Genomic DNA, 22,503 nt, shown 5'->3' with positions numbered 1-22,503 from the left:
TTTTATAGTATTTGAGGTTTTAATTCAGTAACTTGTAGGCTTAATAAATGTTACATATTCCAGTCTTTCGCCATAAACGCGAACATTTATTTATAGCTTCTTGTACTAAATATTATCATAGAAAATCAACTTGTGACGATATTGCACAAGTTTTAAAAATGACTAATTTTACTCATTCGCAGCATACCTTCTGCATTGTATTCCCTTCTCTCTTTTTTTTTTTTTGTAAAATTAGTACGCACAACGAACAAGCGTTTAACTAAATGCAGACATTGACGGACTTATTCATCTGCTACCCATGATTAATGACAGCTTTGTTGCACGTTTTTCTCACGACTTATACATTAAACAAAACAATAAAAATAAATGTGCACGAATCATATTTATGGCAAGTTAGACTATAGATATTTTCGCAAAAAAATGTGATATATCTTTAGATTCTTTTTAAACGTATCAATCAAAGCTTGGTATTTTTCTACCTAATCGTTACAATCAACAAATATATTTCTGAACGAAGTTAGTTAAAAAAAAAAAACAGGCGCATGCACGTTTTCCTATACCGTCATCTAGTACAACACCGCCATTCAATCTTTAGATCCTTTTTATTATAAATATAACTATGCTAAGTTGATGAAGAAGTGTTAATAGCAGCTGATTGGATCGATCATGCACTTAATTTGATAAAGAAATCCCAGAAAATTCCTGTGATCCTTCTGCTGTCACCTTTTCATACCAAGTATACATCTTATTTCTATATGGTACAGCTGCTCATGGAGGAAATAACGACCACAACGAAGAACTTCTCTTTGGGATAGAAACGAAATTCTGGCAATTGTGGGAATGAAATACAAACGCGACTGAACCCGTAAAATCACAACAACCCAGCCAAACTATCAGCTATCGGTATCGGTAATCTGCTAATCGGTAAATGCTATCGGTAAGATGAGTCAGTGCAGAGGGTCTCAAGAACCGGTAAGACACTTGGCACCGTCAGTTTGTCACCCATATCATGCTTTTTGGAAGTAACCGTGTTGCCTACTGTTGTAGATGATCTGCAAACGAAAATAGCAAGATTAGTTACAATCTGACATGAAAAATTATACTCATTACATTATCAGGAGGAGTGGAATATGAAGGAAGTCACATCGACCTCGCGTCTATCATCTACCTGTTGTGCCTGAGATGACTTTTGACTAAATGGCCAGCCGAGAGGGCAGCCATCAGCGATAATTCCCCGGCGAGTACCGTGGCGCAGACAATGCGCGCTAATTTGCTAGCATTCTCGCCAGGTTCCTCGGTGTGAGCTCCCTTGACACCCAGCATGGCCAGACAAGCTCCCTGAGCTGGTAACCCGGTGCCACCGCCTACGGTCCCAATCTCTATACTGGGCATCGTGCAGGAAACGTACAATTCCGTGCCGTCCGGTCCCCAAGGCTCCATCAGAGTCATGCAGTTGCTGCTTCCGACGTTCTGGGCGGGATCTTGTCCGGTGGCAATGTATATAGCGGTTACAATGTTGGCAGCATGGGCGTTGAACCCGCCCACGCTACCAGCGACAGCGGAGCCGATCATGTTCTTGCTGATATTGACGTCGACCAGGGCGTGCACGGTGGTCTTCAGCACCGTCGTGACTATGTCCGCGGGCACGATGGCTTCACAGACCACGCTCTTCCCTCTGCCCTCTATCCAGTTGACCGCTGCAGGCTTCTTATCGGTGCAAAAGTTCCCGCTAAGCGATAGGATCTCCATGTCGGGGAAGTGCACCTGCACGGACTGAAGGGACTTCTCGGTGCCTTTTGACAGCATGTTCATCCCCATGGCATCACCGGTCTTGGCGACGAATCTAATGAAGAGGTGCCTGCCCGCGATGCGGACGTGGATCTTCGTCAGCCTGGCAAACCGACTGGTCCGATCGAAGTTGGCCTTCATTTCCTCAAAGTGCTCCGGGTCCTGCATCCATGCCATGGCCTCGCTGGCGCGTACTATGTTCGGGAACCGGACCACGGGGCCTCTGGTCATACCGTCGGCCACCACTCTGCTCGTGACCCCACATTTGATGAGTGCTCGGCTACCGCGGTTGGTAGATGCGACCAGACAGCCTTCCGTCGTGGCCATCGGGACGTGAACCAATTCTCCGTCTACCAAAAGAGGTCCGGCAATGCCGATCGGCACGGGGATGTATCCGACCACGTTCTCGCAGCAGGATCCCAGGACTTTGCTGTAGTCGTAGCCCTTGTACGGCAGGTCATACAGCTCGTCCTTCAACTTCGCATCGGATCCTAGGATCATCCGTCGGATGCCAACTCCTCGCTCCATGTCTCCGACTGCTTTCTCCAGCTGGTACGGTGGAATATGTTTGTGCTTCACCAGCTGGATGACTTCCGCGTCCGTCAGAGCACTGGCGCCCAACTGCGAAGAGAGACGTTCATTAAACACCGCGCACTCGAAAGCATCGCAAAACGGCAGGAAAGCCAAATAAAGGTATCCAGAATTCGGTAGCTAAAATCGATATCCAATAAAACATCGAGCCCTAAAGAGTCTTCTCGATACTCACCTCCGATCGGTAGACAGCAAGACACTCGTCGACAGTTCTACAAGTGCTGGACCGATGCAGCTCTTCGTCGCTCTCCGAACTTTCGTCCGCGAGGCTCTTTACGTCGGTCTGGACTTCTTTGTCGAATTGTTCGATTTGAACTTTATCCCCGTCCTCTATCCATTCGCCGCCCATTCCCGACAACGGGAAGACGGGCGTATGCATTGGCAACGCGACTCCGAATTTCTGTTGCAGGGAGATGTTCAGCGTCGTCGCGTGCATACTCTCGGTTGCACCTTCTTCGTTTGCTCTCTCCTCCGTCTCCGTATCTTCTTTGAATCTCAGCTGTTTTGCGATTTCTCCCCTGTCCTCGAAGAATATGAATTTCACCGTCAGTGCCAGGAGCAGAATCAGGATTACGATATGATCCGCGCTCACTGATAGCCAGTTCATCAGGTACTCCTTGAAATCCGTGTAGCTCTCGGTGTCGTTTCGAGGGCTCATGACAATGTGCGGACTGGGTGGAGATATTTTCCCTTCCACCGCTTCTTCACTGTCACTGTTTTTAAAGGGCCACCGACTGTAACATGTTAACAGAAAAAAATAATTTAGCCACCACGGAGCGCAAGTGCCGCCACCCGAACTGCTTTAATTAAATCTTTACTTTCATTGCATCGAGTCGACGGTAAATAGACATTTTGTTTATGACAGTCTCGCCGAAAGGAACCGATGTAGAGGCGCGCACGCGTTTCTTCAAACTGAAACACTAGGATCACTGCCTCACCCAGCAAGGAAGATTTGAGATATTCTACCACCGGGAAGTTTATTTTTGGCTTCTCATTTTACTCTGTATGGTTTCTGATTCTTTTGTCCAAGCGTTATTATTATCCAACCTTTCATGCGATATTTAGTTTTACCATATGGTGGAATCGTTCGTAACGTACGACTTGGTAAGTGGTACATAAATTCATCTACCGGATGACGCGTCCCTCGAGAAAGGGTAGATTGATTTAGGAATAGTTAAGAATCCGTCAGAGGCATTACGGAAAATCGTACGGCCTGGTCACGAGTTAAAATGTTAATTAAGCTAAATGTATTGCCCTCGACTTCCTGGAAGATAGCGCGTTAATAGTCAGCCTCATTCGTAGACCTTTAACATCAGATGTGGTTAAACAGCTTTAGGAAAGTCCGAAACTGAACAATACAGTCCTTTGACACGGAACGCTAACTTGAATGAATGGGAAGCGGGCGAGCACCTCGACGTGTGCATTACAATGAATGTGGAGAACCCATTCGTGTACGTAAGTCTAACTGTGTTACAAGGTGAACCCGACCTGTTGGATCGAGGGACAAAAAGCAGCTTGACAAAGAACCTCCCTCTCGCAGGATCTAAAGGTCAGATTCGAAGATAGCTTCTTCTTAAAATCGTCAGAGCCTCTCTTTTCCTTGACTGCTACTTTGCATGTATAATACGAAATTTGACATTAAAAATGGCACGCACGGAAATAAATCCAACCATCTACGTGGCCAGATATTAAAAAAGAAAAAAAGGTGCGTATCCACCGTGCAACATCCATCAATAATAATTCAAGCAATTAAACTATCTCGAATACGAGTAAAAAAAGAGGAGGCAAAAAGTTTCTGGAAAGGACCGGTGCCGCTAATTTAGTTTAAATGCAACATAAAAACAAGCAATTTTAAATATTCAGAAACGATTATGCAAACCTAAAAGGATCCGGAATTACGCAACCGAAATATATGCATCTAACCGCACCTGCGGTTCCTTTTCTAAAACCTTGAAGATTAAGTATCCTGGAACATGAAACAGCACGTGCAAGTACCTGTGAGCATGGACGACGAATAGCCCTGCGATCATGATCAGCTTGACACGTTCCACAACCGGATTCGGTTTTTGATCCTCTTCATACAAGGTGTGCATCATCAATATTTTGTCGGCACTCAAGGGTCCCATGCTGGTGCTGCCTCGGGACAACTGTAATCATTGAAATCGATGTATCAAGATTAGAAAATAAGGACGATAACGCCGACAGGGCGAAGATCCTTACCTCGAGTATGAGCGACAGGCACGCTGGGTAAAACGTCATGAACACGACATAGTTGACGACTACTCCGATACAGGCAAAGTAGCACAATATCTCGAGTCTGCGTACCCCAGATAAGGAACCGATACCTATGAGCAAAATTTCTACGAGGGTGTCCAAGGTAATCGAGGGTCCCAGCAACGACATTCCACGAGCGATATTCGCCCTGACCTCTTCTTGACTTCTCGAGCTAAGGGCCAGCTGTGCCAGTACCCCTGCCTTGGAGAGGTCGATGAGGAGCAGGAAGAAGAACAAGGCATCCCTGAGAAGAAAGTGAAGTAACTACAAATTCATGTACTTTCTACTCGGCTATACGTATGTATATATATGTACATATAATTTTCTGGGTGTCGCAAGATTTGGGGAAACCGTTGCAGCCGATAAGTCACGAGAGAGTATTTGCTTTCGGTGTAATCTATATACGTATCTTCACTTATCGAACTGTGCACTCACTTCATATCCGAGATATCGCTCTTGCCGAAGTTAACGACGCTGGACGTGAAGACGAAACTGGAGAAGACCGTGAATAAGCCGGCGATACCTGAACAGAAGAATTCACGGTGAACTAGAGCAGGGAATGAAATAAAGATAATGGAGTCATTAGGAGAAAAGGAGGGTATGGGCTATAATAATTCCCCATCAAGAGTACTCGCATGGCGTCAGGTGCTAATAAAACGAAACGCTATCACTTTCTATAAAACTTTCACTACCGCTCAAGGCTTTCACGCGCCGCCTCGGCAGGTAGGTTTATGTCAATGGACTTGGTCAGGGCTTGAATAATACGCGCATTTCCTCACACTCGTTTGGCAAGGCATCCAAAATAACGAAATTCGCCCCTATTATCAAATACGCTGGACACCAAAATTCTAAAGACGGAGTTGTTCGAAAATTTCCTTCCCTAAGCCACTTACCGAGGATGTACTTTGAGCCTAATTTCCGAAGCTTGCAGAATTGATAATAGCTGAAGAGCACTGCCAAGCAGCGTATCAGCGTCATCACGATGACATCGGCTGCATTTAATTCCTGAAAATATATCTAATGTGACTGCAATCGTAACGGTGAAGTAGAAGAGACACGTTAATGCAAAGTACTCGCTATGAATGTACTCTGGATTGAAGAAATTCAATCATGGAGAAAAACAAATGAACTCGACTTGCTCACGTAAGGTCGTGTGAGAATATTTCTTTCCCTCCAGTAAGTAATTAACCTGGCTAATTGATAAACAGATTTCCTGGAGTAAAAACCTAAAAATGCTTTCATATCGATCTCCACCGTACATTTTCTTTTTCTAAAGTTATAAATAAGGACGCATGTGATATGTACGTGAAATCGATCATGCGTAGCGTCGGAAAAGTACGCCTATGACGCGAGTTATTCAATAATTTAATTTGAAATGCGTTGTACATCGTTGTGCGCGAACTGCATACCTGCATACTATCTATAATTGATCGAGAGAATCGCGACTTAGGGGGAAAATGTATACGACCGCGTTGTACAATTTCAGATAAAAATAATTGCTACAATGCATTCAATTAAAAGGGTTCAAGGAACAATTTCCAGATGGCAACGAATTTCTCTTCCGACTCAAGTTGACACTTTTTCGTCCTTGCCGTAAGCAGAGTGTGCTCGCAAATGTCCACTTTGTAGGCACCGTGCAATTAACGTTAGTTAATATTTCCAACGTGCATTGGAAAATTTCGACGCGCAGATCGTGCAGTTGTCCTCTCCTTCGCGATTAGTGCCCGTTTTTGGGCAATGGGGAGAAATGCTTACGTCAGAGGAGCAGCGGCCATGCCAGCAAGGTTTCGAGGCAATGTGAAGGCTTCCTTCGCGATTCTGCCCGTTTCCGGTTTCCATGTTAAGGATACAGGCCGTCAGGGTGAACGTGGTCACGATCACCTCCAAAGGATGGCTGGCGCAAAACCGCCCATGGAGCTCGAACAGCGTGGTCAACATTTTTCTCAATAGTACCCACGTGGACTCGCCGTCAAGAAACTGCAACAGAGGTCAATAAAGTCCATATCAAAAGGACGGAAGGAAACATCTGCCCCGCTCCTCGGTAGGATATTTTAAAATAGCGCCGAAAGAAATAATAGCAACCGAAAGATCGCTACTTTCATATCTCCCGTGTATATTTTTCCTACCCAAAGGTACCGCAAACGAAGAAAGAAATTGGAGTTTCTGCGTCTGTTTCAGGGGAAGGAGAGTCACCCCGGCATCCTGTTTTCTCCGCTCTCTAGACTAAATACAATTCAAACTGTTTTCAAAAAGCTCGAATCCTCGGCGACCAAATAAGTGAGATTTCGTGGAGAGAAGAAAGCAATAAGAAAGGAGGAAATTAAGAATGCGGCGAAACCTTGACACGTCGTTACACCTGCGTAGCGAGAAATTGTGCGTACCTCGGCCACCGGTTATAATTAGTCGATTACGGAGCGATTACTTATTATCTACAGGATTAAGTAAACTAAGGGTGCCCGAGGTCGCGCGGTAATCTTTCCTCTATTTAGCGGCACTTTTCTCGGAACGTCATCGCACCGAGAGGGCGTAACAATGTGGCCAATTTGCACAATGTGTGAGCAAACTACCTAATAAGTTCCTATTAAATTCCGTTCACATGGCCATACTTGCGCCCGCGCGGTATCGGCAATTTTCGGACGGTGTACGTGACGAAACGCAATGCTCGATATGTCTGCATGAGTCCCGACCGCTTTTCCCTTCGAGCTTTCCAATATATTAACGTTAATACTAGAACTACCAAGACCAGTCAAAATGACTGGTTTCAAATGGCCCATCCCATACAAAAAAAATCCGCCGGTAGTTCTAGTGTTAATAAATACGTGAATCCTCTCTGTGACATCTCGAACATTGTTTGCAACTAGAGAAGATAAAACACAAAAGAACGATTTCTTCCCCCCAAATCGAGGTGACCAAATACAATTGAAATCACTTTCCATTCACCTTGTGCCTACAGTAACGTCTTACATAGTCTAACATTCCTTTATCAGGAATTACAGGTGCATCGCGCAGTCGACATACATCGCCGTGCATCCCAACGAGTGCACTGCGGAAATGCACCGTGCTCATTCGAGCCGTCCAATATTCCTGATGCTTTTTAAATTGAAACGAATACGCGCATGCTCTTATATAATTGCCTCCACGTCGTTGTCGAAAACCTCGATCAAGTTTCGGAAAATCGTCTGCACCTTGGAAACGAATAGTCGAACGGTTCGGTGCATCGCGCCACTTACGGGGTGAAAGTCTTTCCACGGGCCTACGAGATCCGGAATTCGACGAAGAGTAAAAGGAAGAAGGAAAGGCGAAAGAAAAAAAAAACGGAAAAATATAGTAGAGTCCCTGCACCCGATCCTATCTACCGAGTCTCATGACGAATCGATGATTTCACTGGCGTGCTCTCGTTATAATCGAAGGAAAGGCCAAATGTCTGTCAAGGTCGGCGACTTTCCAAGAGTCGCATGGTGCATTAACTCTCTTACCGGTGTCTCTGCATCCAGCCAACCACTGACCCTTTCTAATTGACGTCACACCACGTGACGACCTCGATCGATTACGATATAAAGTTTACTTTCCGTCGAATCCCGCGTTTTCACTTCCCGCTCCAAGAAAAAGGACAGCGCGTCGTCATTGTTTCTCCCGATTGGCTGACAAAACCCGTGCTTTCACCCTCGCCGGCTGTTTTAGACTCTTTGCAGTGACTACGGGGCTGAGTATTGGCAACATGTGAATAAAGGATAAATATCCCGGTAACCGTCGACGAAGGTGCCGATAGTTACGCCAAACCTTGCTAAAATGAGTCTCGCCAGGAATAATGTCATTACCGGTAATACATCACTTGTACACGCTGCTTTCCCTAGCCGTGGATATCCCAGTCAACGGTACTTGCGATTTACCCATAGAAAGTGCCCTACCACATTCCAATGATCACGGAAATTCGTAAGTATTTCGGAAGAACCGATACATACAGATATGCAATTGCTACATACCAGTTGCAGTACCGACGAAGTGAATTAAAAGTGGGAATGGATAAAAGCGACGCTACCATTAAACCGACGTACGAATGAAATGTAAATGAAAGATAATGAAAAAATATCGTATAAAAATTGTATCAAAAATTGTACATTCGTAATCCATCAACTGCTGAGCATTTTTGTACGTACTTTATCTCAATGTCAGGCACTGAATTTATGGCAAAACAATTTCGTGGGATAATGTTATACCTCATTACGTACTCGCGTAATGTCACAGTCGCTTTATTCTCGCATAACTTTTCGCAAATTTACTCATTTTTTAAATCATAGATAATAACCTCGCGCGGCGGTATCGTATACTTTTGCTATTATTCTCTTAAAGCTACGTTGAACTCGCTTCATAGGATTCACGGTTCCTCGTATTCGCGGTATACATATATCGGCGTTCGGAAATCGCGAATTCACGATGACACCTCATAGTAATCGACATAACATATTTATTTCGCTTTCGCTCGCCCCGTGATAGGCTCCAATTGCGTTAACGCGACGCATCAAAGCAGTCAAAATATCGCAGATTATTAATATCTCCTTGGCCGACTAAGAACTTCGGATTAATCTCCGAGAAGCGGTTGTTGAGAAGGACAAGGTTGCGATGAAATAGACTGTGACCGATTACAGGGAATCATAGTACACGATCATCGACGCGAGACTTTCGTAACGAATGCATTAATGATGTTATCGGGTTGCCGAGAGAACGAGCGCTCGGAGCACCGACGACAGAGATCGATGGTGTCGAATTTCGATCGGACATAATATATATATACATATATATGGTATGTATTGGAGCTATGTGAAATACTCGAAGGCATAATCGGCATAATTTGGACGTCCAGCGCGGTCCAGGCACGATCGGAGGATCGTAGACGAAATTATGACACCGCTGGGAATCGGCTCGTCCACCTTGAGTATAGCTACATTCCCATGGAGAGAGACCTCCGTGTCCCTCCATGCAGATGCCGTTTTTTTTTTTTCTAAGCGAAATGAGATTGTGACATCGCCGAGTGAAAAAGTAGGACGCGTACATATGTCCATCCATCATAGTTCTTACCCCAACGCTATGAAATCCGCGGTACTTTGAGAGCTCGTAAAGATCCAAGTGTTGCGGCCAAGCCGCAAATTGAGAAATGATGCACAGAATTTTGAATAAAAAGTTCGTGCATCGCGTGAATAATTCGTCCTGTGAAAATTTAACGTATGTTAATTAATCCACGGCGCCTTGAGAGGTCTCGTAAAGGTGCGAGTGTTGTTACCAAATCGCGAATTAAGAAATGAAGCACGATATCTTGAATACAAAAATTCGTGCATTCTTCTGAAAAATTAACGCATGTTAACACTAGAAGTACCGGCGGACTTTTTTTTTTTGTATAGAATGGGCCATTTGAAAACAATCATTTTGACTGGTCTTGGTAGTTCTAGTGTTAATAAATTCATGGCGCCTCGAGAGCTCGTAAAGGTGCGAGTGCTGCGACCAAGCCGCGAATTAAGAAATGTTGCGCGTTATTTTGAATAATAAATTCGTGCAGTCCTTTAAAAATTAACATATGGAAATTAATTCTCGTTGCCTCCAGAGATCGTAAGGGTGCGAGTGCTGCGACCAAGCCGCGAATTAGGAAATGTTGCGCGTTATTTTGAATTAAAAAATTCGTGCAGTCCTCTATGAAATTAACGCATGTTAATTAATTCACGGCACCTCGAGAGCTCGTAAAGGCGCAGGAGTAAAATAATCCGTGGAATAATCCGAAAAAGTATTTAAGCGAGCGAGTAATTAACCGATCGCACAGAAAATGTATCGCTTTCGACCGATGGACATTCCGACGGTTTTACGAAACATCGGTAATTCATGCATTCCGAGATGAGTCCCGTTGCAAATCGCTCGTTTACATACCTCTTATGTAAAGCACCAAAAATACCCATTCAAGTCAAGACGATGCTAGTTGGGTCAGCCTTCGGTTTGACTTTCATCCGGTCAGCTCCGCGCCGGGGTGGAATTTTATTTAGAACTAATGCGAGGTTCTAGCGAAGGAAATCGATCGATCGAAAACTTCTCTTAAGGTGCACCGTGATACAGGTGCGAGCAAAACCGGCAGCAACGCGGAGCACAGTGCTGCGCAACAGTGTCGCGCCCGTACTGATTCCGCGCGCGCGCTCCGCTCTCTTCAAAATCCCCGCTCGGCGAACTTCGGCAGAGTTCGGCGCTTTTCGGAAACTTCCCGCAGGTGGCGGAGAAGGTACGAAAACTATGAAACGTCGACTTACAATCAGATACTTCTGATACGACAAAATCAAACTAAAATCAATGTAGCCTACACACTGCCCGTAATGATTTACAGGATTAAGTCTGCTAGTCGAGGTGAGAAAAGGTTAGAAATCCTGCGTACATTGGTAGATTAAATAGAAATTCGGGAAAATCTTTCGACCGTCGCGATTGTGCCGGAATGAAAGAAATCGCCGAAAATTAAGAGGAAATCAACGCGAACCGGGAGAAATCCCACATCTCGCGTCAGCTTAGCCTCGCCCTCGGCTCCACAGTTTTCGATGTGGATTCGTGTCATTCAACGGTGTCTTACATAATCTCCGAAAGGATAAACCAGCGTCTCAAGAATTCCCTTCGATGACGGCTTCGATAAACAATCGACTCAATGTCTCAAGTATGATACACGAATACGTGCCTTTTAGGGGAACATTTTATCGGGATATCGTAGAAGGAGAATAATTTCGTTGCATTGCGAGTTATTGAATAGAGCATCGGCCCTGTGCCAGCTGGAAGTGAGGTAAATTACGTTCAAACACTTGGGAAGACCCTATGGGCGCTATTCTTATCTGGATGTGCTCGTAACGAGAGTCAACAGAATTACCATCTCGCCAAGTCACGCACCTAACGCATTTCCGGGAATTTCTTTACAGGTCTGAAATAACATCCTGAACTAGTAACTTATTCCTCGACGCGGGGAGCCTTTCGGCGTTCGACGACCTACGAGAGGAGAGGTGGTGAAGAAAAATAAATTGTGACACAGGATGCAAGACGTCGACGTTACGAAAGTGGTCTAATTAATGGTAGGTAAGGGAAAATTCGATAAACAATGTCGGATAAAGGAAAATATTTAGAGTGGTTTGATTTAGGGAAGTTCTCTTATACTGCTAGCTATTGAGAGATAAACGATAAGTGGTGAGGATAATAATTTTATAAATAAAACTTTACGAACCGCACGTCTTCTATAGGAGGGAACTCCGAACGACGAGCCAACTGGAGGGAATCGGTCGCGGTGCAACATGTTAGTAACATAGAAGATTATTGCCAGCAAATACGACCTGGGATGAGACTTCACGAAGTCACTAAGAGCAAGGTACTGCGTTATGATCTCGATTCGGATATTGCGCCAGATATATAATTCGCGTACCGATTTTGCGAATGAATGGCCAAGGTCGCCGACCCTGACCGCATTTTGTCCACGGCGAAAATCGTCTGATTTATTGGCTGTCGCGGGTGATTATTATATTAAAAAAATAAATTACGACTAGGACTTGACTGACACAACCTTGAAACGGTTAACCCAAAAAGAGGACGTTATACTTATTAGGAACACGCGTAAAATACTATGTCTTGACATTGAACTGTTACCGATTACAAATTTAAACCAATACGCTTTAAAGGCATTTAATAATTGATTAAGTATATAGTTTAATGATGTAACGTACAGACGTCATGCTTGTCCACTTTTTCTTTGATTTGTAACCTCCGAACGGTCTTGATTTATCATTTACGTATCATTGAGAGGTGTTTCTTTACTCTTAAATTACTCTTTATTATGATTTAATAATCACAATTTCTATAATGATTGGTTTGTTGACTGCTAATGTCGATATCCTCAAATTTATTACATTATTATCCTCCTAATGAAAGCAACAATGAACTAGGTAGGATTTTCTACAAACAGAATATATTTAACTCCAGTATCAGCGGGAAACAAACTGTAAAATGCATTTTCTCATTCAATATTTTCAAAATGATTATCGGATCTAAGTGCTTAACGTATCATAGGTTATATTGTTAAATTTTTAGTTCACATAAAAAATCAGAGCGCATTGCTTTTAGATATAAAAATATATGATAATTGTAGAACGACTTAATATTAATTTAGAATAAATAAATAATAAAATTCAAATGCCTTTTCCATGAAGAAATCAGTGAAAACCTTTTTCTTCAAATCAGTGTCAGGTTAAATAAAATATTTAACAGTTAATCTATTACTTAAAACTAATTGATATTTTATGCAAATATCGCACCATATAAATCTGCACATGTCAAAGAAAGTTATCGAGGAATTTGGAATAGCAAAATAAATGTACTGCAAGCATTATTATATCATCTGCATAAGACATGTTTAACCTACAAAACCGAAACATGAAGAATGACAATTATGACTCGGTGATAGTTTATCTTACCATTCAATATCTCGTAGAGTTGATCAAAAAGACATTTCAGCACGGTGTCCTGATGAATTCGAAGAAGAAATTAACGCTTTAAATTGAACTTTTTCCGAGTGACAAATTCTCACCGACGATCTTCTGCTCCCGCACCGCGACGTAACGTCGCCATCTATCGACAGTTTATAAAAGTAAGTTAGTCCTCTCGTCGCGTTCTGCGCTGTTCTGCGCTTCACTCTGGTGTCGATAGCACTAGAAACTAAATATACATTTGGTGGTACCACCTAACAGAAATTTCGAGAAGTAAACGTACTTTCAACGAGCTGATTGCAATAGACTACTGAAGTCAAAGGACTACGTTAAATTGCTCAAAATGACAGATAACAAGTTGTGGACATGATTCACTCTTCCAGCTGTTGTCAGCCCTGATTCATAAGATCATGGTTGACCGACTTGGTTAGTCAAGTGATTTGTCTATGTTTATTTAACTAATTGTTCGGATATTTAAACAAAATCGCATAAACATTTAAGGGCCTTAACGTTATTTTATTCTATTTATTGCATGCTTTCTAAATATTTTCGTTAGTTTACCTCTTTTCGAAAGGTCCACATTGGCAAGTCGGAATTGTGACTCATTAAGGCCGTGTTTTTGACAGTTCTGAAAGCAAATGGCTTTATTAGCAAGATTATAGACGTTCATTAAACCTATAAATCCTGTATACGATAAGTGATCGTTCATTCATGATGTTCATTGAAATATGTTGCAGTGAACAGCGAAGCCAATGCAAGGCGCATCGCAATGGTGGAGAACTGCTTCGGCAGTTCTGGACAGGTATGCTGTTAAAAGTTAAATTGCATTGCATAACTAGATTATAAGCTTTACAGTGGCAATAGCATCATGTAAGATTTAGCATTGTAATAAAATGGCATAATTTGTACATTGACAGATACATTTGGACTAAACCATATGTTAACTGTTATTATACAATTTCAAGCATTAATCTACTTGTAAAGTATCGATTCTACCACCTAGCTAGAAGATTAATTGAAAAAGAGATAGTTGTATTTGAACTATTTTCAGTTACTTTGTTACTTTGAAAACTCTTTCTGTGATGGTCTTAACAATCCTATAATTCCTTGTAGTTACATATTGTGTAATAGTATTTTCAATTTTATTAGTTTCATTAAAATTATTAAATTTGTTATGAATTTAATGTTTCATCAATATTTAAATCTGTTTTCAGTCCCTGGCAGTACCTGGGAGAGTCCTGGTTGGAGAGGGTGTTTTAACAAAAATGTGTAGGAAGAAACCAAAGCCACGGCAATTTTTTCTTTTCAATGACATTTTGGTGTATGGAAACATAGTAATTAATAAAAAAAAGGTAACGTAATAATCATTTCTTATAATTTTTGGCGAGTTTAAAAGTTAATATTTGATGTTGTTATTTTCTTTCTGTAGTTAATAAGATTGTAAAGTTACTCTCTACGTTACCTAGTCTGAAATTTTAATACGTTTCTGTGCATTAACAGTATAACAAGCAACACATCATCCCATTAGAAGAAGTAAAACTTGAATCTTTAGCTGATGATGGGCGTAAGTATTTCTTTTTCTGTGACTAAAAGTGTAATGTTAGAGCTGATCATAAATCTATTTATACATCAATATTTTAAAACATCCCTTAATATTAAGAATTTAATAGATCACTATGTGGTAAATTAATTTTTCAAATAAACATTACTGTTTATTATAATGCTTGTAATCCATAAGTAGGTTAATTTATGGCAAATTTAATAAATGTCTCGTAGCAATTAATTATTCTTTATAGCATATCGCAATGGATGGCTCATTAAAACGGTAACAAAGTCGTTTGCTGTTTATGCTGCCACTGCTACAGAGAAGCAAGAATGGATGGCTCACATAACAAAATGCATCGAAGATTTACTTAGGAAAAGTAAGTACAATTAAAATGTGTCAAATAACGTCGTTTCCACAATGATTTACATTTGATGTTTCAGGTGGTAAAAAGCCTGTTGAGGTTCATGCAGCAGTTTGGGTACCTGATAACGAAGCTACAATTTGCATGCACTGTAACAAGACTCAATTCACAGTTTTAAATCGACGGGTAAATATAAATTTATCATCGACGAGATGATCAGTTTAACATAGAGGAAGATATTTAATGAATAAAGTAAATAATTTGATTTCAGCACCATTGTAGACAATGTGGAGCTGTTGTTTGTGGCCCATGCAGCAACAAAAAATTAGTATTGCCAGGCCAAGGTGGTGGGAAAGCTGTAAGAGTGTGTTTACAGTGTTATGATGCTGCTAGCAAAGTAAAAGCAACACCACCGACTACTCTTGATAATCTGAACAATAAAGAGCAACAGCGTAATTCTGCCGACAGTTCAGGTGGTGATAGTTCTGGGGACGATGATGATGGTAATAAAGAAGAAAACCATGATGAGGTAATGTTTCACAATTTCTGTACCTCATTTTCTTACAATCTTAGAGGTCAATTCATAAATTCATTTTCTTTTTCAGCCTAAGTTCTATTCCACCCTTGGTCGATGAACAGTAACAAAACATTATATTGCAATAACGAAGGTATAAATATTGTGCAAACGAATATTTTTAAAAAGCTAATATGATTGAAGAATTAGCAGTAAGTTGATTGCGGTTGAAGAATGAAATTTTATACCGTAAGTAGGCAAGTGAGCCATACAGGTTGCATTTGCAACAATGTATTAAATTCTAAAGACATGAAATAATATCTCAGGCATTTGGAATTAAAATAAATAGAACGTTCGATATATTGGATCCATATGTGAGAAGTTGGTATTACAAATTTTGGAAATTTATATAATTCTAAGCATTGAGTAAAAAAAGACTAATATTAATAATCATATTTCATGATTTATATATCATATATATCTATATATACAAACATATATATAGACAAATACACATAAGTATGGTTTACCGATTTTAATTCTTTTATTGAACAACTTAATGTTTATTAATACTCTGAAGTAGTATATTATTGCACTGTTTTTAATTTATAATGATATGCCACTTTGTGCCTTTACATCTGGACTATTGGTTCAACGTGTTAGTGTTTACATATTAACTCTACAAGGAATTGTTGATGAATTGTCATACGGAAAATATTACGACATGCACTATAGTGTACTATCAGATATAGTACATTATAATATTTCTCATTTGATAGATTATTCAAATCTTTTCCAACATTTCATGTTCCAATATAAATAAAATTTACCTTATATTCCAAGACTATTATTTAATATGAGATAGTTGGATGCTTGAAGGCTGATCAATTTAAATTATACGTAAATGTATCATTGAAAAATTATTTCATCATGATTAATAATAAGAATTCCATAAGACAAAATGGTTTAACAGTTATGTTAGAATTAATATGCGTCAAAACGTACAACATAATTCTTCAATATTTTTGCACATGTTACATGCAAGTTCATATTTTTCATTGCATATACTTTTATGAACAGTATTCATTGCTGTAAAAATAAAACAAATTGTTTATATACTACCCAAATTCAAAGTAATTCCATTATATATAAAATACCTATAGTCATGTAAATAATTTTCTTCCTATTGGTTGTTCTGACACTGTTTTGGTTTATATGAATCAATTAATGACACATTGCAATGCTTCAAAAATGTTTACTGCCACATGATACTACAATTAAAAGAATGTCATCCAATAAATATAAATATATATGTAATGGTAAGAACATGTTTATAACGTTTAATAACATATTTAGTAAGTCACACACCCATGGTGAATATAAAATTATTACAGTTGTGACGGAATGAATAATTAAGATAAAGAAGTTATTAATGTAATTGTTATTATATTTAATTTTATGCCAGGATACTCCATTATTTAATATAACTGCTAATCTATACTCGGATTCTACTTTGTAAATGATTTAGTTATTACATATACAATATTCAATTTATGCTTTCAATACATTTTATTATACATTTGTGATTCGAATAATACAAATTTTGTATCACTTATATTAAAGAAGTATTTTAGAAGGGCAGCCGGTGAAACGCAACAAGTAAAATAGACTAATTGCATTTATGCTCTTTTACATTTTTCATTGTTAAAATTAAATTTAATATTTATATTTCAAGGAAAAAGTAGAACTAGTTCGTCGTTGTACCGACCTCATCCTAAAATGGCGCTGTGTATATTTCATTCGGTGAGATTGAATTTTGAAAAATAAATTTCTAGACCTATCTGTATTCATAGGTAACACGAAGAAACCCATTGACATTTAAATGCGTCTCATTCGATTAGTCTTCATTATTCCCTAGTAAGCAGCGAATGAAAACACTTTATGACAAACCGAGGTAATTGGAACAGGGCGTTTATTACGTATTTTTGACGAGAGCGTTCACTTCTCGCACTTTCATTTCACGTGGGTCTATTCGCCGAATTACGTATTCGCAGTATGAAAGAACGAGATCACTAGCACTTCCGGTCTAGTAATCCTGCTCATCTCTGATATAAAGCATGTTGGGCGTGTTAGTCCCTAGCAAACCCTAGGAATAGGTGTAAAATTTCCAGGTTTGGCAAACTGATGAAATGGAAACGCAACAAATAAGTCAATTTATCTACGATTTATAACATCTTTTCGTGTTATCTTATCCAAATAAAGAAGTCGTTATTATTTATTAGTAATAATTCATTGCTGTGACAGTAATTTTTAAGGTTAGTAAGTCATATGTGTCTTATTAATGTTTTGAAAATATGTACTATTTGCTCCTGCTGTTGTACAGAATATTTAATTTTCTCTAAGCTTGTATAAATGTGAATATTTTACGACTTGTTGTCAATTCTAAAAGATTATTAGTTAGACTTTATGTTTATACTTCTATAATGTAGAATATATCAAATACAATGCATTGAAATTATTGTTTCAGATTCAAAAATGTCTGCAGCATATCCAACATTACCTCGATTAGCTGTACGGGATAGTCTAGACGACGATGATTTAAGTGATGTCGATGATGAAGTATTCATTCGTGATGGTAAAAATGGAGGATTAAAGTTTGATGACGAATGTGGTGTAAAACGACCACTCATGGCCCCACGGCGTAAATATAAATCGGCACATGCTTTGGAAGGACATAAGTTCCCTTACAAAGCTCTATGGGCACCATTTTGTTATGGACTATTGGCATTGATAGCTCTTTTAGGGCTGATTATTTTAGTAATATTCACTGTTAGTGTTTTCCGAGTGCCGTTATCTGTGATGAAAACCTGGATGCATAAGGAAGTCAAAGAAGATATTAACACGTCTGAAATTATTCCTTGTACGTCTTTGACTTCCAGTATTGTGTGGACAAGAACATTACCAAAGTTAACATCTGAAGCTCCATTAAGAAGTAATGATGTCAATGGAGACAACATCGAGGATATAATAATAGGCTTTAGTACAGGTTTGGAATTAACTGTTTCTGAGTAATATGTATCTGGTTTGGTTCCTTTGATTTAATTGTTTACTTTTTCAGAAGTTTATTTCCTTTCTGTTCTGTTTCTTTGCCAGTATGAATCCTTGCCTGTAAGGTGAATATTATAAATATTATGCGTTATTAATGAATCCATATAAATTTATATTGCAATTTCTAATCAATAATTTTTAATTGGAATACAGGATTGGATGCAATGGATGCTTCTGAATTCCTTTGCCCCTTATATTTTGAAAACCAAGTTCCATGCCTTGGTGGTACTTTGGCATTGGATGGTCAAACTGGTGAAACTTTATGGACGCATTGGACTGCACATGCAATATTTTCCACTGATTGTGGAATAGATCTGACCAATGATAAAATCAATGACTGCATAATATCAGGTCATGGTGGAATTCTGCAGGCTATAAATGGACGTGACGGATTAAGTTTATGGGAAATACCGATACAAACGTTGCAAACACTGGAACAGCCAAAAATTTTGGACATTTATGATGCAAAATATGTACCTGATGTTGATGGGGATAATATTGGAGATGTTTTAGCATCTCATACACTTCAGGCAGGCAATGCAAGAACCAGTGAGATCGTTATAGTATCAGGTAAAACTGGTAACATTATTCAGAGCATTGCTCTACCATCGACAGAACAGCTTTTCGCAGCACCGCAAGCATTGATTCATCCAGATGGTGAAACTATGTATATAATAGCTACAAGTAGTGATCAACAGTCTGGAGGATTATACTTAGCACCCCAATCTAATTTAATACAAGGAGAATTGGTATGTTATGCTACATCGTCAGTTTTTAGTGGATTAGTTCAAGCTGTAGTCTTCCTTACCTAAAGATGAATTTTTTAAATCATTTTTTAGAAATTACGACAGCTACATCACGGCGCTAAGAAAGGGGTTCTCTTACCTCCCGTTTTAGCAGACATAACATCAGATGGTACAGAAGACATAGTTGCAGCCATACTCAATGCTACCATTGTAGCATACGATGGTCGTTCCTTTGAACAAATTTGGAACTATACAGTGCCTAATTCTGAGGTAATTAGTATTCCCATTCCTGGTTACTACAACGATGATGACGTTCCAGATTTCATGGTAAAGCATCAAATAGGACCAGGATTTCCTACATATTATTATACGATTGCAACTGTTCTGGATGGAAAAACTGGAGAACCTTTATTGGAGAAACCATTTGAGGATAGCTTAAGTGGACAAATGTCCGGCTTATCAATAACTGTAGATGGCTATGGTAACGATTGGTTTCTTCACTGGTCTGCGGATTGCTTGAATCACGAAGGGGGTAAAAATAAATATCAGTTTCTGAAAAGTGAAACACTAATATCGCAAACTCGAGCAGACATCTGTAAATTGAGATTTAATTCAACATTAACTACAAAGCTGTTAGCTTTAAGCCAGCACGTAGGGCCTTCTGGCATATCTTTATATTCTTCGGAAGACTGGAAACGGGTTGAGTTCAACAACAGTATAGACCCCCGAAAGGAAGCGGAAGAGTATCTAGAAAAAAATCCTGAGTTTAGTGGAATAATTACTGACACAGGTATACCATCTGCATCTGAAAGATCACCAAAAAATAAAAATGACCAAAAGGCAAACAGTTTACAAAATAACTCCGAAAGGGACCTTTTTGCAGAACGAAACAAATATTATTCTGACCAGGAAATTGAAAATGCGGCAAGTGCAATCTATAAGGATCCTGAAAATTTTAAAGATCGTGAAGTACCTGACATCAACTTGGACAGTAAAATCTCTGATAATTTTAATACCGATGAAGAATGGAGTGCCCCTGATAAATGGGATAAGGACAATATTCCAATTGATAGAGAATACGATACACTGTACGAGGATGGAGATGATCGCGGGATAGATCCTTCCCAAATTAATGAAATACGAGAGCAGCGAAGTGATAAAGGTGAAATGAAGAGAGTTAACAATAATACCAATGAATATAAAAATCAGCTGGACCCAAGTATGGACTACACTAATGGTCAAACTAGATACAATTATTATAATACTCAGGAAGTTAACAAAACTAAGAGTGAGAACGATAGTGCGAAAGATGCCATCTTTTCAAATATTGATATAGAATATAAAGATGCACAAAGTAGGAGAACATCAAAAAAACGAAATAAAGCTGTTTTGCTTCGAGGCCAGAAGGAAGTCATATCCAGTGAATTGCAGAGTAATCCAAAGAGTAACCAATTTATAAAACTGGAAAAGAGAATGAAGAAAATTGTTGAAACAAAGAAGGCGGCTTTGTCATCGTCTAGTGACGAAAATGTTGATTTAAAGAGAAGACTCGCGAGGACCGTTATGAGAAATGTCCAATTAAATGATGATATTGAAATACATCCAATATCCGAGACACTTTTGGAGAACATTTCTCACAATGCTATACGAAACACGCGTGAGGAACGTCGTATTAATATTAATGACGTACCGCGAAACTCTATCAACGACTCCGAGAGAATAGGAAAAGTTAAAAATAAGTGGTTGCTCGAAAATAATTTTGCCAAACCTATACAAAACGATGAAGATGCCAACATTGAAAAGATATTTAAAAGAGAGTCAATGAAGAATCATTATCAAAGAAATGCGGATAAACGCAGTTTTGATAAAGACGGGCATCGAATACGATCTAGGAATGTGCAGTATACAAATAGGAAGGAAAACCAGATGAACGATGATGATTTTAATAAAATTGATGGTGTACAGAAACAACCACCAACAGGAATATTGTTACCTTCTGGTTCACCTTCCTCTGGAACGACCAGCATAGATTTAGTTTTTTCGACGTATTGGTTACCACCTTCAGAGGCCACAATTGTATTGCTGCAGCAGGACTTGGATTGCATCAGTGGAAAGAAATCGAAAATTAGTCATAAAATTCAGAGAGAAGAAAACGATAAAATAGTCCAAGAATGTTTAACAGAACGAGGGGTTAATTATAACTTATATCAAGAAGCTAGAGATAGAGAGAACGTTAAGATAGCTCTTGGTCAAATGACAGTGTATAGAATGAGATTGAAATGTGTTTGTCCGGAAGATATGTTACCTGGTCAGTCATGTAAAAATATTTCACGTCAACAGAGTTGGCCTGCACATTTGGGAGCATCTGGTAATGGATATTTTAAACCACTAAAGCGACCAAGCACCTGAAAAAATTAATTAAGAAGACTAATCAGGTACGATTATTCGGTGGTAAGTAAAAAGACCAAGTGATGTATTGATCTAAAAAGGTTGTATAACCCACTGTTTAGGTTTAAATAATTGCATGGATCATAGGTCACGACAATTCAACATCCATTTGCAAGCGTGGTGTCCTACACATTATTAGCAATATCATCATTGAATGGAAGTTCAAAATGTAAAGGAATGACAAACAAATGTTTGGATGGCAGTTGGTTTGACAGATGCAAAGTCACACTTTTCACATGTGACATGTTGTATGTAAGAGTCTTAACGTAAGACATTATTAAATGTTTTCAATAATGTACACTTCCAATATTTTATAGTACATTTTTTGTTAGTTTCCCTTCATAAATGTTTACATTAAATTTATGAACATGTATGTGCCCTATAGTGTTTATATTAAAAAGTAATTACTATCTACTAAAGACACATATGGAAGTTATGAGAGTAAAGTGTTTCTCTACTGTTTTGTTCCTACTTATGACTATGTAAACTTATTCAAACATACTATATTATAATTATAAGTAATCCTGAGAACGTGTACCGTAGACATACTAGAATATGAAATTGTAAATGAATGGCTTGAAACGTCATAAATAAATATAGTTGACGTCTTTAAAACATTTGATAAGTATTGAATTTAATCAATG

At 39.3% G+C, this 22,503-nt stretch overlaps 3 protein-coding genes across 8 annotated transcripts; 2 read left to right on the top strand and 1 right to left on the bottom strand.

Annotated features, from left to right (window-relative positions):
* Positions 1-57: 57 nt before the first annotated feature.
* On the bottom strand, positions 58-13,311 carry LOC105698083 (3-hydroxy-3-methylglutaryl-coenzyme A reductase). Of its 3 annotated transcripts, XM_012422010.2 has the most exons (10): positions 13,238-13,311; positions 13,125-13,173; positions 6,409-6,630; positions 5,547-5,658; positions 5,089-5,176; positions 4,600-4,897; positions 4,375-4,526; positions 2,555-3,113; positions 1,169-2,409; positions 58-1,052 (listed from the first exon to the last, which is right to left on the bottom strand). In XM_012422010.2, exons 2-10 carry the CDS (start codon positions 13,125-13,127, stop codon positions 932-934), a joined length of 2,796 nt encoding a protein of 931 aa, XP_012277433.1. In that variant the 5' UTR covers positions 13,128-13,173; positions 13,238-13,311; the 3' UTR covers positions 58-931. The 3 variants fall into 3 exon arrangements, with proteins under 3 accessions (XP_012277433.1, XP_012277432.1, XP_012277434.1); XM_012422009.1 differs by having other exon boundaries at positions 13,125-13,269; XM_012422011.1 differs by lacking the exons at positions 13,125-13,173; positions 13,238-13,311 and adding an exon at positions 10,567-10,795.
* Positions 13,312-13,494: 183 nt separating this feature from the next.
* Positions 13,495-15,930, top strand: LOC105698082 (pleckstrin homology domain-containing family F member 2). Its single transcript, XM_012422008.2, has 8 exons — positions 13,495-13,562; positions 13,874-13,938; positions 14,351-14,488; positions 14,637-14,700; positions 14,933-15,058; positions 15,123-15,229; positions 15,315-15,572; positions 15,649-15,930. The coding sequence occupies exons 1-8, from the start codon at positions 13,547-13,549 to the stop codon at positions 15,676-15,678; spliced, it is 804 nt and encodes a 267-aa protein (XP_012277431.1). The 5' UTR covers positions 13,495-13,546; the 3' UTR covers positions 15,679-15,930.
* A 1,832-nt stretch (positions 15,931-17,762) lies between these two features.
* LOC105698194 lies at positions 17,763-22,474 on the top strand. Of its 4 annotated transcripts, none has more exons than XM_012422230.2 (5): positions 18,575-18,603; positions 18,676-18,730; positions 18,819-19,414; positions 19,505-21,846; positions 21,922-22,474. In XM_012422230.2, the coding sequence occupies exons 3-4, from the start codon at positions 18,830-18,832 to the stop codon at positions 21,818-21,820; spliced, it is 2,901 nt and encodes a 966-aa protein (XP_012277653.1). In that variant the 5' UTR covers positions 18,575-18,603; positions 18,676-18,730; positions 18,819-18,829; the 3' UTR covers positions 21,821-21,846; positions 21,922-22,474. The 4 variants fall into 4 exon arrangements, with proteins under 4 accessions (XP_012277655.1, XP_012277653.1, XP_012277654.1 ...); XM_012422231.2 differs by having other exon boundaries at positions 19,505-21,862; positions 21,947-22,474; XM_012422232.2 differs by lacking the exon at positions 18,676-18,730 and adding an exon at positions 17,763-17,872 and having other exon boundaries at positions 18,085-18,603; positions 19,505-22,474.
* Positions 22,475-22,503: the final 29 nt, after the last annotated feature.

Source organism: Orussus abietinus, unplaced genomic scaffold (genome assembly GCF_000612105.2).
Source record: "Orussus abietinus isolate OABI.00-Male unplaced genomic scaffold, Oabi_2.0 scaffold1, whole genome shotgun sequence".
Classification (NCBI taxonomy): domain Eukaryota; kingdom Metazoa; phylum Arthropoda; class Insecta; order Hymenoptera; family Orussidae; genus Orussus; species Orussus abietinus.
Note: the sequence above shows the minus strand (reverse complement) of the source record. Positions and strands in the feature narration are given on the sequence as shown.

What these genes read in the sequence shown, in the direction of transcription:
- LOC105698083 (XM_012422010.2), bottom strand. An exon ending in GCCTGTCGCTCATACTCGAG is followed by an intron (nt 4,527 to 4,599) that starts GTAAGGATCTTC and finishes CAATGATTACAG; the next exon opens with TTGTCCCGAGGCAGCACCAG. An exon ending in TTGCTGTCTACCGATCGGAG is followed by an intron (nt 2,410 to 2,554) that starts GTGAGTATCGAG and finishes CTCTCTTCGCAG; the next exon opens with TTGGGCGCCAGTGCTCTGAC.
- LOC105698082 (XM_012422008.2), top strand. An exon ending in TAGTAATTAATAAAAAAAAG is followed by an intron (nt 14,489 to 14,636) that starts GTAACGTAATAA and finishes GTGCATTAACAG; the next exon opens with TATAACAAGCAACACATCAT. An exon ending in ATCTTTAGCTGATGATGGGC is followed by an intron (nt 14,701 to 14,932) that starts GTAAGTATTTCT and finishes TATTCTTTATAG; the next exon opens with CATATCGCAATGGATGGCTC.
- LOC105698194 (XM_012422232.2), top strand. Translation starts at nt 18,093, where the DNA reads ATGTCTGCAGCATATCCAACATTACCTCGATTAGCTGTACGGGATAGT. An exon ending in AATAATAGGCTTTAGTACAG is followed by an intron (nt 18,604 to 18,818) that starts GTTTGGAATTAA and finishes ATTGGAATACAG; the next exon opens with GATTGGATGCAATGGATGCT. An exon ending in ATTTAATACAAGGAGAATTG is followed by an intron (nt 19,415 to 19,504) that starts GTATGTTATGCT and finishes ATCATTTTTTAG; the next exon opens with AAATTACGACAGCTACATCA.